Here is a 21,456-nt window from a genome sequence, read left to right as displayed (position 1 = left end):
GTTAGGCTAAGAACTATCAACAGGGATGTCCGGGGACACCTGGGTGGCTCAGTTGGTTAAGCAACTGCCTTTGGCTCAGGTCATGATCCCAGGGTCCTGGGATCGAGCCCCGAGTTGGGCTCCCCGCTCAGTGCAGAGTCTGCTTCTCCCTCTCCCTCTGCTGTTCCCCATGCTTGTGCTTTCTCTCACTCTCTCTCCCGCTCTCTGTCAAATAAATAAATAAAATCTTTTAAAAAAAATAAACAAAAACAAAAACTGGGATGTCCAACAGCCGTAACTGGCCCTGGGAAACACCCACCTCTACCCAGCTCTGGTTTCCCAGGATCCTTGAAGAAAGCTCACCATCCGTTATTAGAGGCAACCAAGTTTCTCCATCCCTTGCTTGGCCCTTTTGAAAGCTGCTCCTGCTTCTTCTTTTTATTTTTATTGCTATATTTTATTTTTTTTGAGAGAGAACATGGGGTGGAGGGCAGAGGGAGAGGAAGGGAAAATCTTAAGCAGGCTCCACGCCCAGCATGGAGCCCCACTCAGGGTTTGATCTCACGACCCTGAGATCATGACCTGAGCCAAAATCAAGAGTCAGACGCTTAACCAAACTGAGCCACCCAGGTGCCCCAAGCTTTTTTTTTTTTTTTTTTTAAAGCAAAATCCTACCAAACTGGAAAGAGTATTAAGTACTGAAAGGATGGATCACAACTACTGAAGATGCTGTAGACCCAGGAACATGGATACTGCAGCCTCACGCTCTACTTCTTATCCTGACAGGCAGCATGCCTACATACCTGCACCCCCGGCCACTGTCTGGCCTCACCTCAGAACACCCCCAAGGCAGGAAGGGTGGGCATCATGGATCCCATTTCACAGAGCAGAGACTGGCTTGCCACAGGGCTCACAGCCAGAACGAGGAGAACAAACCTTTTATTCCCTAGAACAGCCTTTCTCCTGTGACCCCAGCAGCCCAGCCATGTTCACAAGGAATTAGGCTGAGAGTTCCCAAGGATGGGGAAGGGAGAGGGCGCTCTGCTTCTCCAACGAAGACCTCACTGTCTTTCCCTTCCCAGGTAAGTGGAGGCTCCTAAGGGCGTAGAATACCACACGTGCTGAGACGCCCCACCTTTACCGTGCAGCCCTAACGGAGGTGACAAGATGGGAATTTGTTCTTAGATCCGTGCCTCACGAGTCCCAGCTCTCTAGTCCCCACTTCCCAATACTCCGCCCCTACATCCGGAAAAGGATGATCTCTTTAACTCCAGCGCTCTTCCAAGGAAGCAGGTAAAGAAGAATCAAGCCCAAACAGTGACAGCTTATATGGCTACTCTCAGAAGATGGTTAACAAACAGTATATCTGAGATACACACACACACACACACACACACACACACACACACGGGAATGAATAGAGGGCCCACATCCACGAGAGTAAACAACTCCACACAGACAGCACACCTGTCCCACGTGTGTGTGGAAGGACATTTTCTCTCAACAAGGCTTACCTGAGACAATCCGGGGCCTGGCACCTTCCCCAAAAGCGGGGGCAGGGGGGAAAGGAATGCTACTTTAAAAATGTATTTTGGAACAAAAGAGGTACTGACATCGTTATACAGCCAGCAAAACCTCAAAAAAAAAAAAAAAACCCCAATGGCTCTACAAACTGGGGAATCTGCATGCAATGGTCCTCCAAAGACCCAAACCTGCACAGATCAATGGGGGAAACTCAGATGTTTCAAACTGGACAGCAAGGGTGGGAAAATCCCAAACTTCTACCTCCCCATTACCTTCCACTAATTAGTAAACTTTTTTAAAGTGAATGCTTGCAGATTTGTACTGCACAGGACTCACAGGCAAAACAGTTTGTAAAGCTATAAGAAAAGGCTTTTTTGATGAGCAATGGTGGTTTTTAGCAATGCAGGTAGTTTCTCAGATGACCAGTGGTTCTCAAACAGCAATTTTTTTTTTAAAGATTTTATTTATTTATTTGACAGAGAGAGAGAGAGACAGCAAGAGAGGGAACACAAGCAGGGGGAGCGGCAGAGGGAGAAGCAGGCTTCCCACCGAGCAGAGAGCCCGATGCGGGGCTCGATCCCAGGACCCTGGGATCATGACCTGAGCCGAAGGCAGACGCTTAACGACTGAGCCACCCAGGCGCCCTTCAAACAGCAATTTTGACACCCCCTCCTTTCTCCACCCTGGGGACATCTGGCAATGTCTAGAGACATTTATAGTTGTCACACCTGGAAGGATGGGGGGAGGGACTATGTACAGATGCTATTAAACACCCTACAATGCACAGGACAGCCCCCTGTCACAGAGAATTAACAAGCCGCAAATGTCAATAGTGCTGAGGCTGAACGTTTTTAGCAGAGATCTAAGCTGGAATTCTGTCCCATTACATCAGAATTCATGTGCTTATACAGCAAGCGACCTGACAAACTGTTGCTTAAAAACTAAAAATGCTTTTCAACACTCAATTGTTCACTGTCCCTTCATCGCCATCAAGTACCTTGTCACAACTCAAAAGACAAGCATCTGCTTCCCAGTGTGGACTCCACTGACAATTTTAAAATAAAACAAACAACAACAAAAAGCTCACATTTCATCAAACGACTTTAAAAAGCTACACGGGAAACGTCCACGTATCGGTGTTTTGCGCCTCCAAGGTGGTCGCAGAAAGGTTTCGCTGTTGACAGAAGGAGAGACATGCACTCGCTCTTACCCAAACAGTGTGGACAGACTGGGAGTGAGACAAGGAAAACAAACACCAAACCCTGAGTTAATGATAATGAAAACCCACAACGACTAAAGTCACCTCATCCATGTCAAACAAGAGCGCCGCATTCAGAATTTTAATTCGTGTTTTACCTAGTGCAGCCTGGGTCAATTATGTTACTATAATGAAATCGACTTTGCTGTTTACATTCAGAGCTTTAATGTAACGGTGTTGTGGTTTCCACAGTTGTGTTTCTAAAACAGCTGTAGCACGTGCTTTATCGCCACCGAGCTGCCTATACAACGGGAACGGACACCCAAAAGGAAAACGAAGGCCAACGCCCACCTTAACCTCACCAGATGCTAAGCTCTTTATCACCCACCACAGAATCAACTTGGATTTCGGAAATCTACCCTGCTCTATAACCTTAGGGAAAACCATGTCACACAGATCACAAACTGAACCCAACCAGAACTGAAACCATGCCCCCAAAATAGCATCTCTCATGCCTTTAAAAGCATGCCAGTAAGTGACATTCATAGCATTCGGTATTATAAACACTTCGAAAGAAGGAAAAAATGTGGGAAAAGTAGTATTTGTTCCCAGTTATCGCCAAATCACTCTTCCTTGATTTTTGCTATTTCCCTGTTCTTGAAAACATTCCGCTCTTACCTGGGGAGACTGCAGAAGGAGAAAATTGGCATGCTACAGTAAACAAGCCGGGAAAATGGGGAAGAGCCATGTGGGAGCAGAAACGTCAAGGACACTACTATAGGAGTTATCTGAAAACCTCCCATTATGTGAATGGCCTCTTTTGTGAAGAGTGGCAAGGGTGATAAACAGGCAGAAACTGCTTACTGGGGCCAAGAATTCTCAAGCCACTTGAACATAGTTTAAAAAAACAAACAACAACAACAACAATCCACTGAAACGCCCCATATCTCCATGCAGGAGCATACAGAAAATGACACCCAGAGACAAAACTGATGGCCTATATGGAGGCAGGCACCAGGATGAAGGCCTAAAACTCTAAAAAAAGACCTGAACTCATCTTTACTCTTTCTGCATTGCAGCGAATCCACAAAGGCCCACTCCTCCTGCATCATCACTGACGTCCTTGCTCGTCCCGCCTGCCCTGGATGACGATGACAGCGATGACAATGATCAGAGCGCTGGACTGAAAGGCCTGAATCAAGTGAAGTTTTAAAAAGCCATGTTGATTTAGGTAGATCCACTTCTAAAGCCATGGAAGGCTTTGATGAAAAGATGCTCAACATCATTAGCCGGCAGAGAAACCTGCAAATCTAAACCACGAACATCACACCCACTGGAACGTCTAGGCTCAAACAGATGGACAACAACAAGTGCTGGAGAAGATGCTGAGAAAGTGGTATTCTCATCCATTACTTTGTAAAACGGTCTAGCAGCTGCTCAAAGCGTTAAACTGAGTTAGCACAAGACCTTGCGAGGACACTCGCAGGTTCAGTTGAGAGAAAAGAAAACAGGTCCTCACCATACGTACACAACGTTCACTGCAGCATCATTCATAAACAGCCAAAAGGTTTGGAAACAACCTCAATGTCCATCAGCCGGTGACTGGATTAATAAAGGTGGTGTATTGATACAATGCAATATTATTCATCAATAAGGACTGAAGTACATGCTACATGAATAAACCTTGAGAACTCTGTGCGAAGTGAAAGAACCTCACCACAAAAGGCCACATATGTTAGCGGATTCCTTTTACACAAAATGAACAGGCAAACCCAGAGAGACAGAAAGATCAGTGGCTGCAGGGACTGGAGGGGCGCTGGGAGGCAAGGCGGGTAACTGTTAATGGATATGGGGTTTCTTTTTGGAGTGATAAAAATGTTCTAGAATGTGTGGTGATAGTTGCACAAGTTTGTGAATATACCAAAACCCCCCGATTCGTATGCTTTGGGAGGGCGAATTTTATGGTATGTAAATTATGCATCAATTTAAAAAAATGCATAGGTCTAACTGTTAAAATGGGGTGCTCTACTTTCTACTCTGAAAAGAGAGAAAATAGGATAATGTCTCCTTCCAAGGAATCAAGTACAAATCATATGAATATATGCAGGGAAATTAAAAAGTGCCTCAACAAGTTTTCTAGCAACTAAAAAACCACGCTGATTATTCAGAAGAACCCAGACATTGAAGCCAAGCCCTGAAGAGATACCTACCTGTACTCTCAGTAAAAAATTTAACTTGAACCCAGGGAGAAGTAAGATACACAGCAAACTCCTTCTCCTTGGAAAATTAATAGAAGGGCTGGACTACTAGAATTCAGGAGGAGGGTAGATCACTAAATCTAAGTAGAGCTAGAATATCCATGCTAGTTGTAGCCCTGTCATTTTCTGCTCTTGGTAGCAGGCAAGGCATTATTCTCCGAGGGCAAATTTGTTTTATAAAGAAACTTACAGCTGGGTTACTGATGGGCTTTCCAGGGATTAACTGCATACTCATAAGAATAAGAGGCTAACCTCATCCTCTTAAACTTCACACACTACAATCCTATAGATAGCTGACAGCTACAGCCTGAGGAGAAAAATAATCCAACATTTTGCTAATCCTTAAACCAATCATCTCATGCAACAATGGGGAGCCTTTAGGTCTACAACTCAATCTCTTAAGGACAGGAATCCTCCCTCTACAGACACATCAGGAGTTTGTACTCACAGCCATCCCCTACACATAGACACCAGAAAAGCCTCTAGACCTCTTTTATTTTATACTAAGTTGTTTTAAAGTATAGAGAATTTTAAGTTCACCTATGAAGCAGGGATATAAACATCTGACCAATAACTGGAGCCCCAAAGGCCTTGACAGAAGTTCTTCTGTTCACAGGACATTAAGTCAGACTAGGACCAACTAAATGAGAACGGAAAAACAAGGTGGCCGACACTAACCCCAAATGTTTTGAGTTCCTGATGTTCACAGGCATTGCTATGAGCAACTGCTCAAATTTTCTTACATCCCACAGTCAGCACTGGGACGGCTGTCAAAAATCAGGCATTCTGTGGTATGGGAAGGACAATCCCCGCTGGTCATCTGGCCATCTCTTCTCTCTCTCCTTCCAATTCCATCACAATGATCTGTGCAACCCCTCAGGGCCAGCAAAGGCCTTGTTCCCCTTTCTCCTAAGTAAGGAAGCCAACGATGTCTTATACTCACTTCTGCTTCTCAATTTTCTCTCCATCTGCTCCCAAAACTTAACTTTTACCCTTCTGTTTTGAACCTTACGTCTGTTGATCAAGTTAAATAGCCAAGGCTTCTTCACTGCTACATCCTCAGTAAAGGCCATTCACGCATGACAACTGAGTGGCAGGAGCAGAGCATCTGGATGGGTCTAATCTCAAACACTGACATCCATGTAACCACTAGAAACGACTAAAGGGGAAGTGACCCGCTGCTCGGGGCCACCACCCCTCACACGAGACTTTGCCAACTGGACCCACAGATCTGCTATAGGCACTTACAGAAACAAGGTAGACAGAACCACAGTTCAAGGAGTCAGGACCATGCTGGGTAAAGGCTGCCAGCCAAGGTCCTATCCCCACAAGAGCCATCCAGGGTAGATGGTATTACCCATCTGCAGATGGGGACACTCAAGGAGGTTAACTGATTGTATGGGGTCGCAAAGCTACCAAGTGGCAGCACCAAGTGTCCTACTCAAGTCCATCTGACCCTAGACCTGTGCTTTACCTTTGTGCAAGGTAAAACACAAGGCAAACGCTCTTAGAAAGATGAGCACATGGGGTGCCTGGGTGGCTCAGTCGTTAAGCGTCTGCCTTCGGCTCGGGTCATGATCCCGGGGTCCTGGGATCGAGCCCCCCATCGGGCTCCCCGCTCAGCAGGAAGTCTGCTTCTCCCTCTCCCACTCCCCCTGCCTGTGTTCCCTCTCTCTGTCAAATAAATAAATAAAATCTTTATTAAAAAAAAAAGAAAGAAAGATGAGCACAAAGCACCATGAAGCTGGCTGGGCAGTCAGTACTTGGATGCAAGTGGATATCTGATTATGCAATTTTTCTTTTTAAATTACACTCAGCCAATCATATTTTACTTTTTTAAGCAAAAAGCAACCTTCTTTAGGGGTGGAGAAACACTGGCTGAGAAAAAGTACAAGGGAACTTCCTGGGGTGAAGGAGAGAATCTGCACCCTGAAAGTAGTGTGGGTTACAGGGTGTGTGCTCATGCCAAAGTGATCATCCTATATATTTAAGATTGGTGCAATTCACAACATGTAAATTATACCTCAATTCTAAAAAAAAAAAAAAAAAAGCGTATGTGTACAAATACATACGTAACTATAACTATATGATCCGTATTAACTACATGTGATATAAACCCACTAAAAGATAACACTAATTATCTGGAAGTCCAATCTCAACTAAAATCAATTATTATCATAGCAAGTAGAAGAAAGTTCTTAGTTCCAAGCTCCCTCAAATAATACAAGGGAAAATGATCTCGAAGAGTCCTTCAATCATTTTCCCTGCCTTCAGGAAGTTATCAACCATTCCACAAAGTGTTGTCATCTATTTTGTTTTGAGCATTTTAAACAGAATTCCAAATTGGGGGAAAAAAATCTTTGAGGAAGTCTGCTTACATCATGGAGGCTGTACTGATGTAAGGAATAAAAAAAAAAAAAAAAAAATTAAGGTCTCCAGTAAGTTCCCTTCCCACACGAACCTGTTTTCTGAAGCACAAGTGAGTTATGTAGTCACACCAAATAAACCCTATACCTATTAAGATCTCTGCATTATTACTCTTGCTACAAGAACATAATACGTTTAATAGCAAAAGAGTTAATAAAAAGCAAAATTCAAAAAGTAGGGTTCCAGTTATTATTCTGCCAATTATCAAATTTGCTATCCGTCACAACTGTTTAAAAGAAGTATCACATGAAGTGTAACTATTTCAACAGTTTCTCCAAATATCAAGTATCTAAGAAGCTTATCTTTCTGAAATACCAGTAATCTATGTAAGTTGAAGGCAGGTAGTGTCTGGAGTGGAAAAGGTTTAAAATTCAGTATTTTCTGTCAGGTAGGAGAACTAAGTTTCCCATGCTGGCGAGAAATGGGCATCATTAGTTCACTCAACACAGACGGAAAAAAAGAGAAACTCTCTCTTCCTCCTCCAAGACCAATCCACAGTCCCAGGACACAAGCTGAGCCCACCTTAGCAGCGTTGGCGTCCTAGAGAAGATTTCACGTTTTCCAGGTCTGCTAAAGAGAAACGTCTTTAGCCCTGCCAAGCAAGCAGTAAGCCCCTTGATTGTACCTTAAAGGGAAGGAGAATGTTTCGACTCCTTTGCATTTTAAAGGCTACTCTTTCATGATCTTTCACACTTGTAATAGATGTCTAAACCATTAAATTACTATTTCTTTTCTTAGCCTGAAAGTCGATGCTGACGAAGAGCGTGGCCTCTCCCATTGTTCTTCGTCCTGAGCGGGTCCCTGAGTGATACTGACAGCAGCTATCAAGCGGGGGCTGCATTTACTCTGTGCACAGCTGCTGCCTGTAGGAACAGACAGCCTCCTGGAGCCTTCTCCCCTCTGGGGAGACAGGTTGACACACTGCATGTTCAATGAAGGGGTGCAAAGGTCCACTGAATTGTCAACCCAATTTTATGCCACTTCAATTTTCCAGGACACGCACAATTCCTTTCGAGCAAAAATCAAGCATATGCCAGAGCATGAAACTTACGGTGCACGATAATTATTGATCACTACAAACTTTCAAAGAGCCTTCTGACATAAATTAATAGACTGAGCCAAAAATTTACAATTAGGAAAACCGCACATGCTAGTAGGCTGAAGACATGCAATTGGCGTTAAGTCTTGTGCTCGGGGCCCAATTCCCTGATTTGGGTTATTGTTGCTAGCTATCAGAGCTAATCTGCTTTTATAATCTCAACAACATGTTTCCTGGATGAAAGCCATTCATAAAATTAGCGATTCATCTGCCCTTCTCAAGCGACCTGCCATTTTCATTTTCCGATTCAGTTCAAAAGGAGTCTTACCTATAAACATCTGGTTAATACAATTTCCTCCTTTCTAACGTGTGGGACTGGACAGGGCCTTGGAGAATTTACGGGCACGAGGTTCACCATCGAGAAAGGATATATAAAAATCTAGAGACTATCAGAAAACAAACATGTTCCACAAAGTGTAACTGGGTACTTGAAAACTGCTTTGCATATGTTTCTCTTTAATCAAAACAGGCTTTTCCATCCTCATTCATTTGGGTTAAAAAATTTCTGTGCTCGAGCTACAAGTACAATTTGCTATTAGTCTTTGCTAATCAAACACGGTACATGCAAAAGTACCAGTGAATATTTGATTTGATCTCTGAAATAAAGCAATTCATTACACAAGAAAAGGGTACAGAAGGCAGCCGACAAATGCAGATGTAATTGTGTTTTTTGTTGAATGTGATTAGAGAGCCCACTAAGTAACAGTCAAAAATGTGATCTAAGGGGGGGGGGCGGGAGAGAAAGGCAGAGCCTGGTTCTGGGGGGAAGAGGAGGAGGGGAGAATTGTTTATGCAGAGCTAAGCTGTCAAGTGTAATAAAGCAGCTTGAATAAAATTTAAGCTGAAAATCCACTGAAGCTCCCCATTTCAGGGAGGAAAAAGCTATTAAAAGGAAATGAAGGTCACCCTCCCACTTTATTTCACCTAATTGACTGCCAATAGCTTACCACAGGCAACCCGACTGCAGATCGGCAATTGAGAAACTGATGAAAGGAGAGTTTTCAAGCTGAGGCTCATTCTTTAATCCTCCTCGGCTCTTATGTTTTTTCTCCATCTCCAGTTGGGATGTAATTTTAAACCCTGATGGATTAACTGGTTCCATTGTCTGTGGCCGTCATTGGACTATGGCACTCTTAATCCGTACAGCAGCATGTCTAATTATCATTACAAAGTGTCTGAGGGAACTATAAAGACCAGCAGGGCATCTTCTCACAAGCAATTAACATAAATTGATAAATGAGTGATTTGAATCCGCTCAAGGCACTCACATATGAATAAAATCAGAAAGGATGGTCCCTTGTTTCAGCTACTTCTTTGGCTTAGTCTGGAAGGGCAGAAAACATGAGAACCATCCCGGGGTCCCCGGGCCTGCAGGGGTGAGGGCGAACTCAGGGGGATGTGGTGGGGGGAACGGGTGGGGGACTGGCGGGGGGATGAGATGGACACTGGGCTCATTAATGCAAAGCAAACGACCTGTGACTGACAACCAGTGGTCGGCGTGGAGCGCTAACTGAACTCAAGGCAGGAGAGCAGAAACCTGGTGAAAAGCTAGAGAGCACTGGGGCAGACAATTATCACTTCTTCAATGGCAAGAGAGCGCTCTTTCCAATGGGGCGCCACTTAAAAATTCATGCAAGAGGCACAAGGAAGAGAAAGAGCAAACAGTTCTCTTGGGTCTAACACCCCAGAAAGGAAAAGGCAAAAGCAAAGGTGGCTAAAGGAAAGGATCACACTGAGACATGTCTTGACCAACCTGTGATCCAAAGTTATAATAAGCCCGAAGTAAGGAAAGTATTTAAAACTCTAACCTGGAGCTTTTTACTTGACTAAGAGAGCAACAGCGGTTTAAGTGTCAGGGTATAAACTGTATCTATTTTCCCACTGAATAGATCTATTTTTCTTCCCCTCCTAAAAATGTTTCTATCACCTTCCTTATGCTCATCTGTCTTCCCCTACACACCTCGCATACCTGAGCCCTCCTCCCCCACCCTTACCGACAAGCCAACGTTAAGCCTACAGGACATTATATATACAGATAGATTAAGCCATCAAATTAATAAGAAATGAAAGCTGGTTATACACACTGTAGGAGGTAGACCTGGTAGGCCACGTACCCCGATGATGGCATTCAACTCTGCCATGGTCACCTGCTTGGCACGCTCGACAGCCTGGGCCACCTGTTGTTGATGCTTTGAAAATAAGGAGAAGAAAAAGTGTTAGCAAGGCAGCCAAAGAACTTCACTGTACCTTCCAAAAACAATAAAAATATAAAAGCATATGCAATGCAGATTCAAGCAGAATATGGATTTAAATGGGAAGTTTCTCAAGCACGGATTATTTCACAGAACACATGTACAGCAGGAAAAGGAAAACAGAGGACGAGGCTTCCCTTATTTCTAACCAACACTAGTTCCCACTTCTGATGGGAATTTTGGGGTTGGAATGATAGAAAAGTCAAAGATGACGTCAAAATGGTAACCTGAAGCCTTAGAAAATCACTGGTATTGGGGATTTGGAAGATGACCCAGGTTTGCAAAAGGGGTTCACTGTTAAGTTTGAGCAGGTAAAGCTGACAGCCAGTTTAAAACCCCCATTTCTATACTTAAAATTTAAACATTCGATCTTGATTACTTCTCTGGTCAACAAATCTTAACCCGCCAGTAGTTTTGGGGGATTCCACTCCTTCTTTAGCCTTAAGATTTTTTTATCCGCCTGAGGGGAAAAGGAAGGATTCCCCCCCCCCCCAACTCTTAATTCACAGGCTGGGAACACTCTCCATGTCTCCCAACTCCACTCACAAATAAAAACAAAGCTGCATCTTTGCTTTGGGAGGCATGAGACTGCAGCAAAAACCAGTATTACTAAAGTCTAACACCATTCCAAAGACCAACACATCTAAACTGTATCAATGAGTAGACGTTACACTGGAAAAGGCAAAGAGGAGACCTGCTATCCACTCTGGAGCAGCAGATTTCAAAAGGAACAGATACCCGGTATTCTAGCTGTGGGTCCCAGTAAGCTTTTCACTGTCTCAAGATACATGCATCCTGTACACACTGAACACACAGTTTATCATTTACTAGCTTGTATCCAAAAGTAAACTTGAAGGCAAAACTAAACTATATTGGTTTTGAGTCCATTTCACAGATTACTCATATAAAGAGCTTTTCCCACGCAGACCTGACTTGATGTACAGGGACAAATCAAACACCTGCTTCCATGGTCAAGTCAACCCTGATGGAACCATTTTTAAAAAATACAGTACAGGAAAAGCTCTCTAGAAGGACACTTGAATCATCAGTAGCTTCCCAAGCTTATACTACTCCTCATAGAAAAGCAAAGCTTTACGGTGGATCGTCATTTTGCAGTCTTCCATGGGAAAAAAAAAACATTAATTTGGGGTTGAGCTATAGACACCATGTTTACAGTGCCCTCAGCTCTGTTAGATGGGATAGCAGGGGGTTTACTCACTTCAGCTGTAGCAGATGTTCTTTACACTTGTTCCTTGTGATAAAATTAACATCTTAAAACTAGCTAATTTGCAAACAGAGAAGCAACATAATTGCACTTTAACAGCTGAACAGTTTTACTTACTTCCTGAGACAGAAATGGGATGACTTGTGCACAAATTGTATTCAATCTCTTGGCGATTTCAGTCTATAAAGACAAAGCCATATAAATGTTTAGTATACTTCATAATCAGTTCAGAAAGATAAAACATCATACCCAAAACTTTCGCCCTCCACTACCTCACTCTTGAGGGCATAAAATTGCTTTCCCAAGCTATGTTGCTAATATTTATCTTCAGATAAACAGTAGGTATTAATCCCATTTGCAAAGTAAGACATAATCACACGCTTTATTGGTCACTTAAAGAAAAGATAATGGGTAGTTTGAGTCAGAAAATCTACGTGGCTTAAGGCTATATGATCCTTTAACCTGGTGAGTGCAAACCCCCTCGTATGCTTCTTCAGTTATGGTGTACTACCGCATTTTTATGTTATAGCAAGTTCATTCCAACTGGTGTCAGAAGCCAGTGGGGCAGGGGCACCAACAAACTCGGTCTAGCCTTCAAGATAAGGTGAAGAGTGAGAGAGAAGAAAGGAGCCCACGGACCACCTTCCTGCTTGTCCCAACTCTTACACAATTCAAATGGGACCTTAACATTAGTAGCCTTCACTGAGTCTATTTCAACAGGCCAAGAAAACATTGCTGAAACAGAACCCATGGTCCAGCATGAGGGTCAAATCGAGATGTGCTGGGTTATCTGTCGGGTTTCACCACAATGCGGCATCAAATGCAAGCACCTTGCTGAGAGAGTCCCACGGGTCAGCTGAAGGTCACAAAATGTGTCCTGAGTGTTTGTGGCACAGGCTTTTGTAAAGAAAGTAGGAGAGGTCCCTGCTCAGTTCCAAATCCCCAGCATTCCCTCTGCTGGAAGAGACAAACTGGCCAAGGGAGGCAACAAGAGTGCTCTGCTTCCAGCCTAGGGTAGAATCCACCTGCCCACCCGTCCTCCAATCTCCTGCAATGGCAAAGCAGCTCTGCTTTCCTCTAACTCTGAAGAACCAGTTCTGCTTTAAAAAAGAAAAAAGAAAAAGAAAAGGTCATCTGAAGAGTCCTAGCCTTGACCTTATTTATTTCATCATTTTCTGTCAATGCTTACTAATGCCACCTCTATTACTGAATTAGGCAATGAAAAGGAACATGAGGAGAAGAAAATTATGAAGCATACAGACCATGCCCTTGAGAAACAGAACAGAATAAGTAAGATGAAGTAGAAAACTCAGAAACTGTATAATCAAGTACATTAAAAAAAGCTGCCTTCATCCTCCAAGATGATCCTAGTTAACTGAGCAACAAGGCCTTTGGTTTTCAGGGATGGGATTTAGGCCCAAACAACTCAATTCTCCCTGACCACCAATGAGATAGGGTTTCAGATCTCGCCTTGGAAGCAAGGGGGAAATGACTGGTACAGAGAGCAAAACCATGACCTTGCTTTAACCAGCGGGGCCACAGATATATGCAAAAAAGGTGCAGCTGTACCAGGTGCAAAAACAACTGTGTCAGCCCCACCCAGCTCATTTGATCATAGCCACACACTCAAGCTAACTCAAGGTCATGGCTCTCCTCGAAAGTATGGGCAGGCTTCCCCTTCCTTTGCAACAGGAATATATACTTGAGTACATGTATAGGAGTAGGGATGCCCTTTGTGGACTTGTAGGTCCTTATTCCTTACTCCCTACCTACTGTACATTCCAATACCATTCTGTACTTTCCCCTTCTCCAAAATTCACACTTAAGGTCCACTTTTAAAGGATATATGCTCGCTTTGAGCATACACAGGCACACAACGAGATATATATACAGAAATATAAAAAAAAAAGTCAAAAGAAACTCAAGTCTATCATCCAGGGATAACCACAGGTAAGATTTTGGTGATTCTGGAAAGGATCACTCCACGCTCTCAATGCACACATGCATACAAACCCAGAGTAGAAAGGTGCGCTTCCTACACCAAGGGGTCCCATTATATACATGGCTCATGCATACAAGCCCAGAGTAGAAAGGTGCGCTTCCTACACCAAGGGGTCCCATTATATACATGGCTTTCCTATAATATGTTATTTCCACCCAAAACTGTATTATGGATATCCTCCCACTCAAGAAATTACAAAGGTGAATAAGAACATCATTCCACTATATAAGCATAGTGGTGGTTAAACACTCCTGGTATCAGTGGATATTTACGCTTGATCTAATTTTCCACAATTACAAACTCTGTGTCAAACAGCCCTCTACATAGATCTCTAAAAGTAATCGCTAGAAGTGAAACTGCGAGGTCAAAGGGTATACATGTTTTATCCTGTAATGCATGCTGATAAACTGCCCAGCAGAGAAGGTTACCAATTTACTGTATCACCCATCTATGCGGGGGCTTGCTCTCCTACCCAATGTCAATACTGGGTTTTGTTGACCTTTTTTTTTTAATCTCTATCCACCTAATAGATTAAAACAATGATCTCATTTTTATTTGCATTACTTAGATTCTTCTTGAAGCTAACTAAACATCTTTTCACATATTTACTAGTCCACTATTTTCCTTCCTTTTTTTCCCCTTGGTATTTATTCATCACTGTCTTTCCGTCATTCTTTCCATATGACAAATATCAACACTTTCCATAGCTTTTCCAGCTTGCCACTTGTCTTTCAACCTTGCTTACTGTGCATTTGTTGCCAAAAGTAATTTTAAATTTTTATGTGGTCATTTACTAAATATTTTTCCTATGTTCCCGGCTCTTGGGTCAGGGTTAGAACACCCCAAAATCATAGATGCCATTCTTAATTTTCTTCCTAGTGCTGCTAATGGAATTTATTTTGGTTTAAGAAGAAAAGATGATCTCTATAATAATGATATGTGTTATTCCATAGGATGGCTTCAAGGCAGAACTGAACTGAACTGTCAGGGGACAGTGAAGACCCTGAATGGAATGAACTCATAAACCTTTAATAATATGAGAGTTCCTAAAAACAAAATAAAAGAAGTACAGATTAAAGCATAAACAATATAAATTAGGTGAGAGTAGGTAAAATTGAAACAGAAGGAGGTTAAAGATCAAAGCTCAGACCGATGAAGAGACATCAAAAGCCATACCATCTGTCCTGGGAATTCTCAATAAATGGTCTGAAGAAAGAATGGAAATAAGAGCAACATAGGAGGCTGTTACCCCAGCTGTCCCCTGCTCCTGCCAGGTCTCTGAGCCCTCATCTTAAACTAGCCTCTGACAAGTGAGCCTGATTTGGGGCCACAAAGCTAAATTCAGATTTCACCTCTGGTTTACCCTGAAATTCTTCAAGCTGCCCTGATTCTCCCTAACGACATTATACCTACCCTCCTGCAGCGTGAGGATGCAACCTGTTTCCCTGACAGTGCCTTATGAGCTCGAAAACATCACCGCCATCCCAGGAGGGTTTCATAAACATTCTCCCCAGCCCTGAAAATAGTGTGGACGGCAGCATAAAAACCGACAATAATTCTTTAGTATTATCTCTTGCAAGGATATTCTGGTAAGATCTTTAATTCAGCACAAATTAACAAGCAACAGTTTGCTACCTGGGCCTCTGACCACGGAGTTTGCAAGCAGGTGAAACGGGACATTTGACCCAGCTTAAGCAGGCATTAAGAAAAGTTCTCAGACTCTTTTAAGACTGTCTTCTACCTGCTCGGAAGGCTGGACAACTCCAGTGGAAAAACGAACAAAAAACCCAAAGCAAACCGTATTTTCCACCTAGAAATCATTCTCCTGCCCAAAGCTGAAGATACATTCAGTACCTGCTAATAGTCATGACACTTATAAATAAATTTTCCCTGTGCCTTGTATTTAGGACACTGTGTAAAGCAACAACATTAAGGCGTTCAAGAGCTTTCCCCAAACCGGATCTGCAAGGCAACTTCGTGCCCAGAAACTTAACCAGAGGTGAAAGGCCCCAGCATCAAGCCTTACTTCATGGATTTAGCCACCACACACTGGGGGAGCAGGAAGCAGGAATCCAAATTACCTGCGCAGAACGATCTGCTATTCTCCTTGTCAATGCCAACTCCCCTCACTGATTCACTTATGATAACAGGGCTGGCCCTGATAATCCAAAAACTTGGGTTTGCATCTCAGCAGATGAGTACTAGGTGTCTTCAGGGAAGTCACTTCAACTGCTGGGCCCCAGGTCTCTGCCAATCGTTTAGTCAGAATCAAGGGAGCAACTATGTCAACTATAGCTACACTATTACAAAGTGCTAGACTCTTACCCTGACCCTTCAAGGCCTTCCTCAAATCCACTTAGAAGCTGCCCTGTAACACCAATAAACATTCCTCTAGGCCCTTCATAATCCTACTGTCATTTAGCAAAGGAAGGCTATATGTTTAAAATCATGTTTACATAGGGACGCCTGGGTGGCTCAGTCGGTTAAGCGTCTGCCTTCCGATCAGGTCATGATCCCGGGCTCCTGGGATCGAGTCCCACCCATATGAGCCTCCTTGCTCAATGGGGAGCCGCCTTCTCCCTCTGCCTGCTGCTCCCCCTGCTTGTACTGTCTCTGTCGCTCTGTCTCTGACAAATAAATAAACAAAATCTTAAAAACATAAAATAAATAAAATCACGTTTACATAAAGCTTCCAGCCAGTTTCCTAACAGCTTCTGGCATTAAAGTATTCTCCACGCAAGACGGGAAGCATGAGAGCAAGACTCCTTCTGAACGCGGACACAGCTCCTTACCAGACCTGCCCCACTAACACTGACTGCATGGCACACATTCAACACACTTTCAGAGGAATGCTTCACGGAAATAAGATGGAATCCCCACACACCCTAAATTCAGTGACCAAGATGCAACCAGATAAGCTGTTCCTCAACAGCATCTGAATAAGACTGTTTACAGGAAGAAATCCTATCTTAGGAGGCATGAGATTCAGGTGCATGGATATTTTAACTAAGTTCAATATAGTCAAATACCTCCAAGACCAGCGAGGAACCAAATCCTGGCGTATTCTGCAGGGCTCCTAAAGAGAACACATGTCCTTCTGGGCATGTGAACTTGAAGTTTTAGGATTTTATGATTCCTAAGGGCTCGGCTCTCCACCTTTTCATACTCCTTACGCCTTGTCTAATTACCAAAGAGCCCACCCCCCGACGTCTGCCCACTTCGCCATTACACGCAGAATAATATATAATGAGTGCTGTCTGAAGCTCAAACAGGGCGAAGACTGCTCAAGAGTAATTGCCCATGGGTCTCAAAGCAATCCAGTGGCACCTTGCCCAAAGTCAGCTTAGGGAGGGGAAACTCCACCACCATTAAATTGCAAATTGATGGCTCATAAAAAATGCTGCTTGTGCTGAGGGCTGGCAAACTGATCTTTTGGTTTCCTTGAACCAAGCGGGAAGCCAAGAGAAAAATTCAGTGGAGTGTTGGTAAGAAGTGTCTGGCAACAGATAAATAGGCAAGAACATGAAAAACAAAGCATACAAAAAAAGGAAATAATCTCTAAATCCCTTTTTTTTTGGTGAAGATTTTATTTATTTGACAGAGAGAGAGAGATATCAAGAGCAGGAACACAAGCAGGCGGAGTGGGAGAGGGAGAAGCAGGCTCCCCGCCGAGCAGGGAGCCCGATGCGGGGCTCGATGTGGGGCTCGATCCCAGGACCCTGAGATCATGACCTGAGCTGAAGGCAGGCGCTTAACAGACTGAGCCACCCAGACGCCCCTCTCTAAATCCCTCTGACTAGAAGTCTGAGTCTGTGAAATGACAGCCTGAAATACAGAAAAAGAAAACGTTTAACCTCACCGACAACCAAATAAAATGCAAATTTTGCTGTATGTAAGGAGGGTCATTCCGCACAAGTTAAGTTAGTTTAAGAAAAAAAGAAAAAAATTAATAAAATCCAACAATGATGAGTCCTCTGGGAAACTGGAACAATCATACATTACTGATGACAGAGTAAAGTGGTACAGTCGTCTTGGAAAGAACTGGGCAATGTGTTTCAAGAGCATGAAATTATTCAAACCCTTCGGTAAGGCTTCCCACAGCTAAGAATGTATCCTAAGGAAATAGTTGCGATGAAAAGCATTCCATGCATGAAGCTGTTCACTGCAGCACTCTCCAAAGCAAAAGAGAAAAAGCCAGGTAAAGATATAACAGCAGCTCCACACATCACAACCATCTGTAGAGCTTTTGGAAAAACTTAACATTTGCACTCCTACGAAATCAGTTGTCTAAGACTAGGAGAATGGTTAAATACACTACACCAACCCAAAGGCATGGGGCCAGTAACCATTAAGGTGATTTTTATGGATAATGATGCTTAAATGGCCAACCCATTTACTAGATGGAGCAGGAGGGGAAGAACAAAGATGTGGTGTTAGTGCGCCTATTTTTTTTTTAAACATACGCATGTGGCCAAACACTGAAATTTGATACCCAAAATAAAAACAGTGATTATGCTGGGGTGGCAGGGTTATCTGTAACTTTTTTTTTCCCCTCCAGTGACCTCGGGAACACCACCCATGATTGACTGTTTAAATGTATGATGGCACAGGGAAGGGAGAGAAGGGTAGTCAGGCCCACCACGCCTGTGATTGACTGTGGTGCTGAGTCATGACAATGCTGGCAAAGCTGGAAACCCTTTGGGTGCTCAGCCCTCTGGCAATCCTCTTACCACACTCGGAGAAACCAATGCCGAAAGGAAATGATTTGCCCAGGATCATAAAGCAAGATTAGAAGCCACTTCCTCTGCCTGCTCCTGTCGCGAGGAAGTGAAGTGGGAAATGGGGACAAGCTCAAAAGAAACAAAGCTGATGAACTCAGCCTTGTCTGCAGAGCAATACAGCCCAGTAGGACCGTGGCAGCACAGAGTCAAGAGCATGTCATCCCTTGGCCGACAACAGTACCCCAAGAAGTGGCCCCCGTCTGTCACTGACATGGCAGAGGTGCTTTGCAAGGCAGAGGAAGAGTTTTATAATGGACTTCAGTTATAAATTGCAAACAAAGAGCAGCCACCCAACTCACCGCACTTTCATCCTCCCCTTCATAGGCAGAGAGAATTCATGCATCAGCCCTAACATCAGACAGTCCAGCACTCCAGGAAAGCAAAATCCACAAAAGCACATCCACAGAATACATCTCTACATCCTAAAGATGACATCGGATATACCTAAGAAAAATCCAGGATGTGTGAATAAAAACTGCATGCCTAAAATGATCTATGCAAAGCACTGTAAATAATCTCCCAATACTCTCCCCTGCCCTTTAGAGGAGGGGAAAGGTTCCCTGCCTGGAGACTTTCTTCAGAAGGTCGGCTTTTCACCAGCCTGTCTTCCATGATGGCGCCTTGCTCACCAGCACATTCACGAAAAGGTAATTTTATCTTAAATTCTAATGCATCAGAGTAGCTCTCTGTTTAAAATATAGTTATGTCGATAAAGGACTAACCACATTTTGGGGAAATCCAAATGAAAAGGGCTTGGCGTCTCTCTGAGTTTTTAATGGTTTAACGAGGTTGTCAGTGGTTTTCAAACTTAAGGGTGCAGCGGGATCACATGAAAGCCTTGTTAAAACACAGAGGGCTGGGCCCCACTCCCAGAGTTTCGGAGTCAAGAGGTCTGCAACCCAAGCATCTGCATTTCTAACAAGTTCCCAGGTGATTTGCAGCTCTTGAACCGGGGACCCCACTTTGAGAACCACAGGCTCTGCCAAGGCAGCGGCAGCGTCTACTGCTTAGCACGCATACCAGGTACTCTGATGCCTCATCAACCAGCACAGGTGCCCAGTGAGAAGGGGCTGAAAGGTTAGCAAAACCCGCCTAGGTTCAGAAACAAGCAGGCGGGGAAGGTCAGCCCTGCCTCTCCTCCTTTAAAGCCTGGCCATAATAAGCCATGGCGCCCTTCTCCACCCATTTTTTATAAAACAAGACCACGGCAGGAACACAGCCCGGGGGGTGCAGGAACACATTTGCCTACTGTGGGAAACCTCAAACAATATTCATTTAAATGATTCCATCCCTGGCAATGTAGTCTCACCCCTTCTTAAACCCTATGATTAAAACAAAACAAAGAGTACCAGATGACAGAAACCCTTTAGTGGCTCAATTAATCAGAACAGAAGTCACCAATTACTGGCAGATAATAACTTTTATGTCCTACCTCCCCCTCATTTGGCAGCTCCTACCGTGTTCTAAACCTGAGCCCTTTCCAACTGGGCGCAGACTCCATCCTTTCCCTGCTCATCTTTCAGACTCGCGGCTTCTCTGAAAACAGGGAGGGGTTAAAAGGAAGAAGGGGGAGAAAAAACAACAACAACAACAACAACAAAAACCCTGCTGAAGGCTGCCGGGGCGGAGATAGCAACACTAATTGCTCCCATTCTCTGGCTCCTCACGAGGCAGATTGCAGGGGCCTGCATCTCCGGAGAAAGCTCTCGTATCTTCGCAGCAGCTCTCAGCAGAGCAACTCAAGTGCCCTTAATTGTTTATGTTCTTAATGCAGAGCCTCTTGAATGCATTCATTTTTAATAGCAGGCTTGAGTGTGGGGCCCATCAAAGAATGACAAAGCAACTCTATTCATTGGTTCTCTGTCCTGCAATGATGGTCTTTTGATTTATTTGCAAATGACAAGCTTGGCAGGCCCCACTTGAGGGCTGCCCCCCCCCTTTTTTTAAGAATTCAGTTGCATTTTCCAAGATGAAGTTGAGTCTGCATCGCTGTGTATTTGTGTAAAATTTTCCCCCTTCAGTTCCTTCTAATTAATGACTTAAATGTTTTGACCCAACTGTTGCCAAGCAGAGCATTTGGGCTTTAATTTGTCATTTTGGTAAAGATGCATCCTTGACAAAAGCATCGCAGCTGTTTCAGGGCCCAAATAGCACATTTCCATTATTCAGAAACCCTTGTTATGGAGTTTAGCAAGTGCTGTTCACATGAAATCCTATCAACTTGTCCCAGGATGGAAAAAGACAGCTTTTGGTGGCCTTAAAGGAAAATGCACTGCTACGCCAAAGAAGGTTTTCAAGACACTCTGTGGAGTGAATCACAGAGCACAACCATGAAGTCACCACCTATTGTTCTCGGAATGGAAAGAGAACAAGCCTCTCCTGGAACACACCCAGAGCAAGCCTACACCTTTCACCCTCTTCACAGGTCTTAGTCATTAGGGAGCTCATGAGAAATTAGATAATATCATACAATAGCAGGATTAGTGGGAGGAAAAGCAGACTACATCATCCTGGCACAAAGGCTAAAATTACAATCAGGAAAATAAAATATGCCCACGTAAAGACAAAGACTGCATGGGAATATGCAAAAATCCAGTTACCTCTGAAAACCGGGTTTATGAGACTGTTCCTTTTCAAAATTTGTAACATTATTTTCCTCTCAATAAAATTTATAACATTTCCTTTTCACTGTAGCTACCTTTTAGGCCTGT

General features: G+C 43.6%; 1 protein-coding gene across 6 annotated transcripts in view; it reads right to left on the bottom strand.

The window, feature by feature from the left end:
- TLE1 (TLE family member 1, transcriptional corepressor) overlaps nt 1–21,456 on the bottom strand; it is a 93,673-nt gene that overhangs the window by 54,134 nt on the left and 18,083 nt on the right. For 3 of the 6 annotated variants that reach the window (XM_027615297.1, XM_027615298.1, XM_027615301.1), the window contains 2 exons: nt 12,080–12,142; nt 10,570–10,674 (listed from right to left, as the gene is read on the bottom strand). In XM_027615297.1, the coding sequence (XP_027471098.1) occupies nt 10,570–10,674; nt 12,080–12,142 (168 nt within the window). The remainder of the gene's footprint in view (nt 1–10,569; nt 10,675–12,079; nt 12,143–21,456) is intronic. The other 3 variants (XM_027615299.1, XM_027615300.1, XM_027615302.1) reach the window with 1 other exon arrangement.

Source organism: Zalophus californianus, chromosome 13, assembly GCF_009762305.2.
Source record: "Zalophus californianus isolate mZalCal1 chromosome 13, mZalCal1.pri.v2, whole genome shotgun sequence".
Taxonomy (NCBI): domain Eukaryota; kingdom Metazoa; phylum Chordata; class Mammalia; order Carnivora; family Otariidae; genus Zalophus; species Zalophus californianus.
This window is presented reverse-complemented; position numbering and strand designations above follow the sequence as displayed.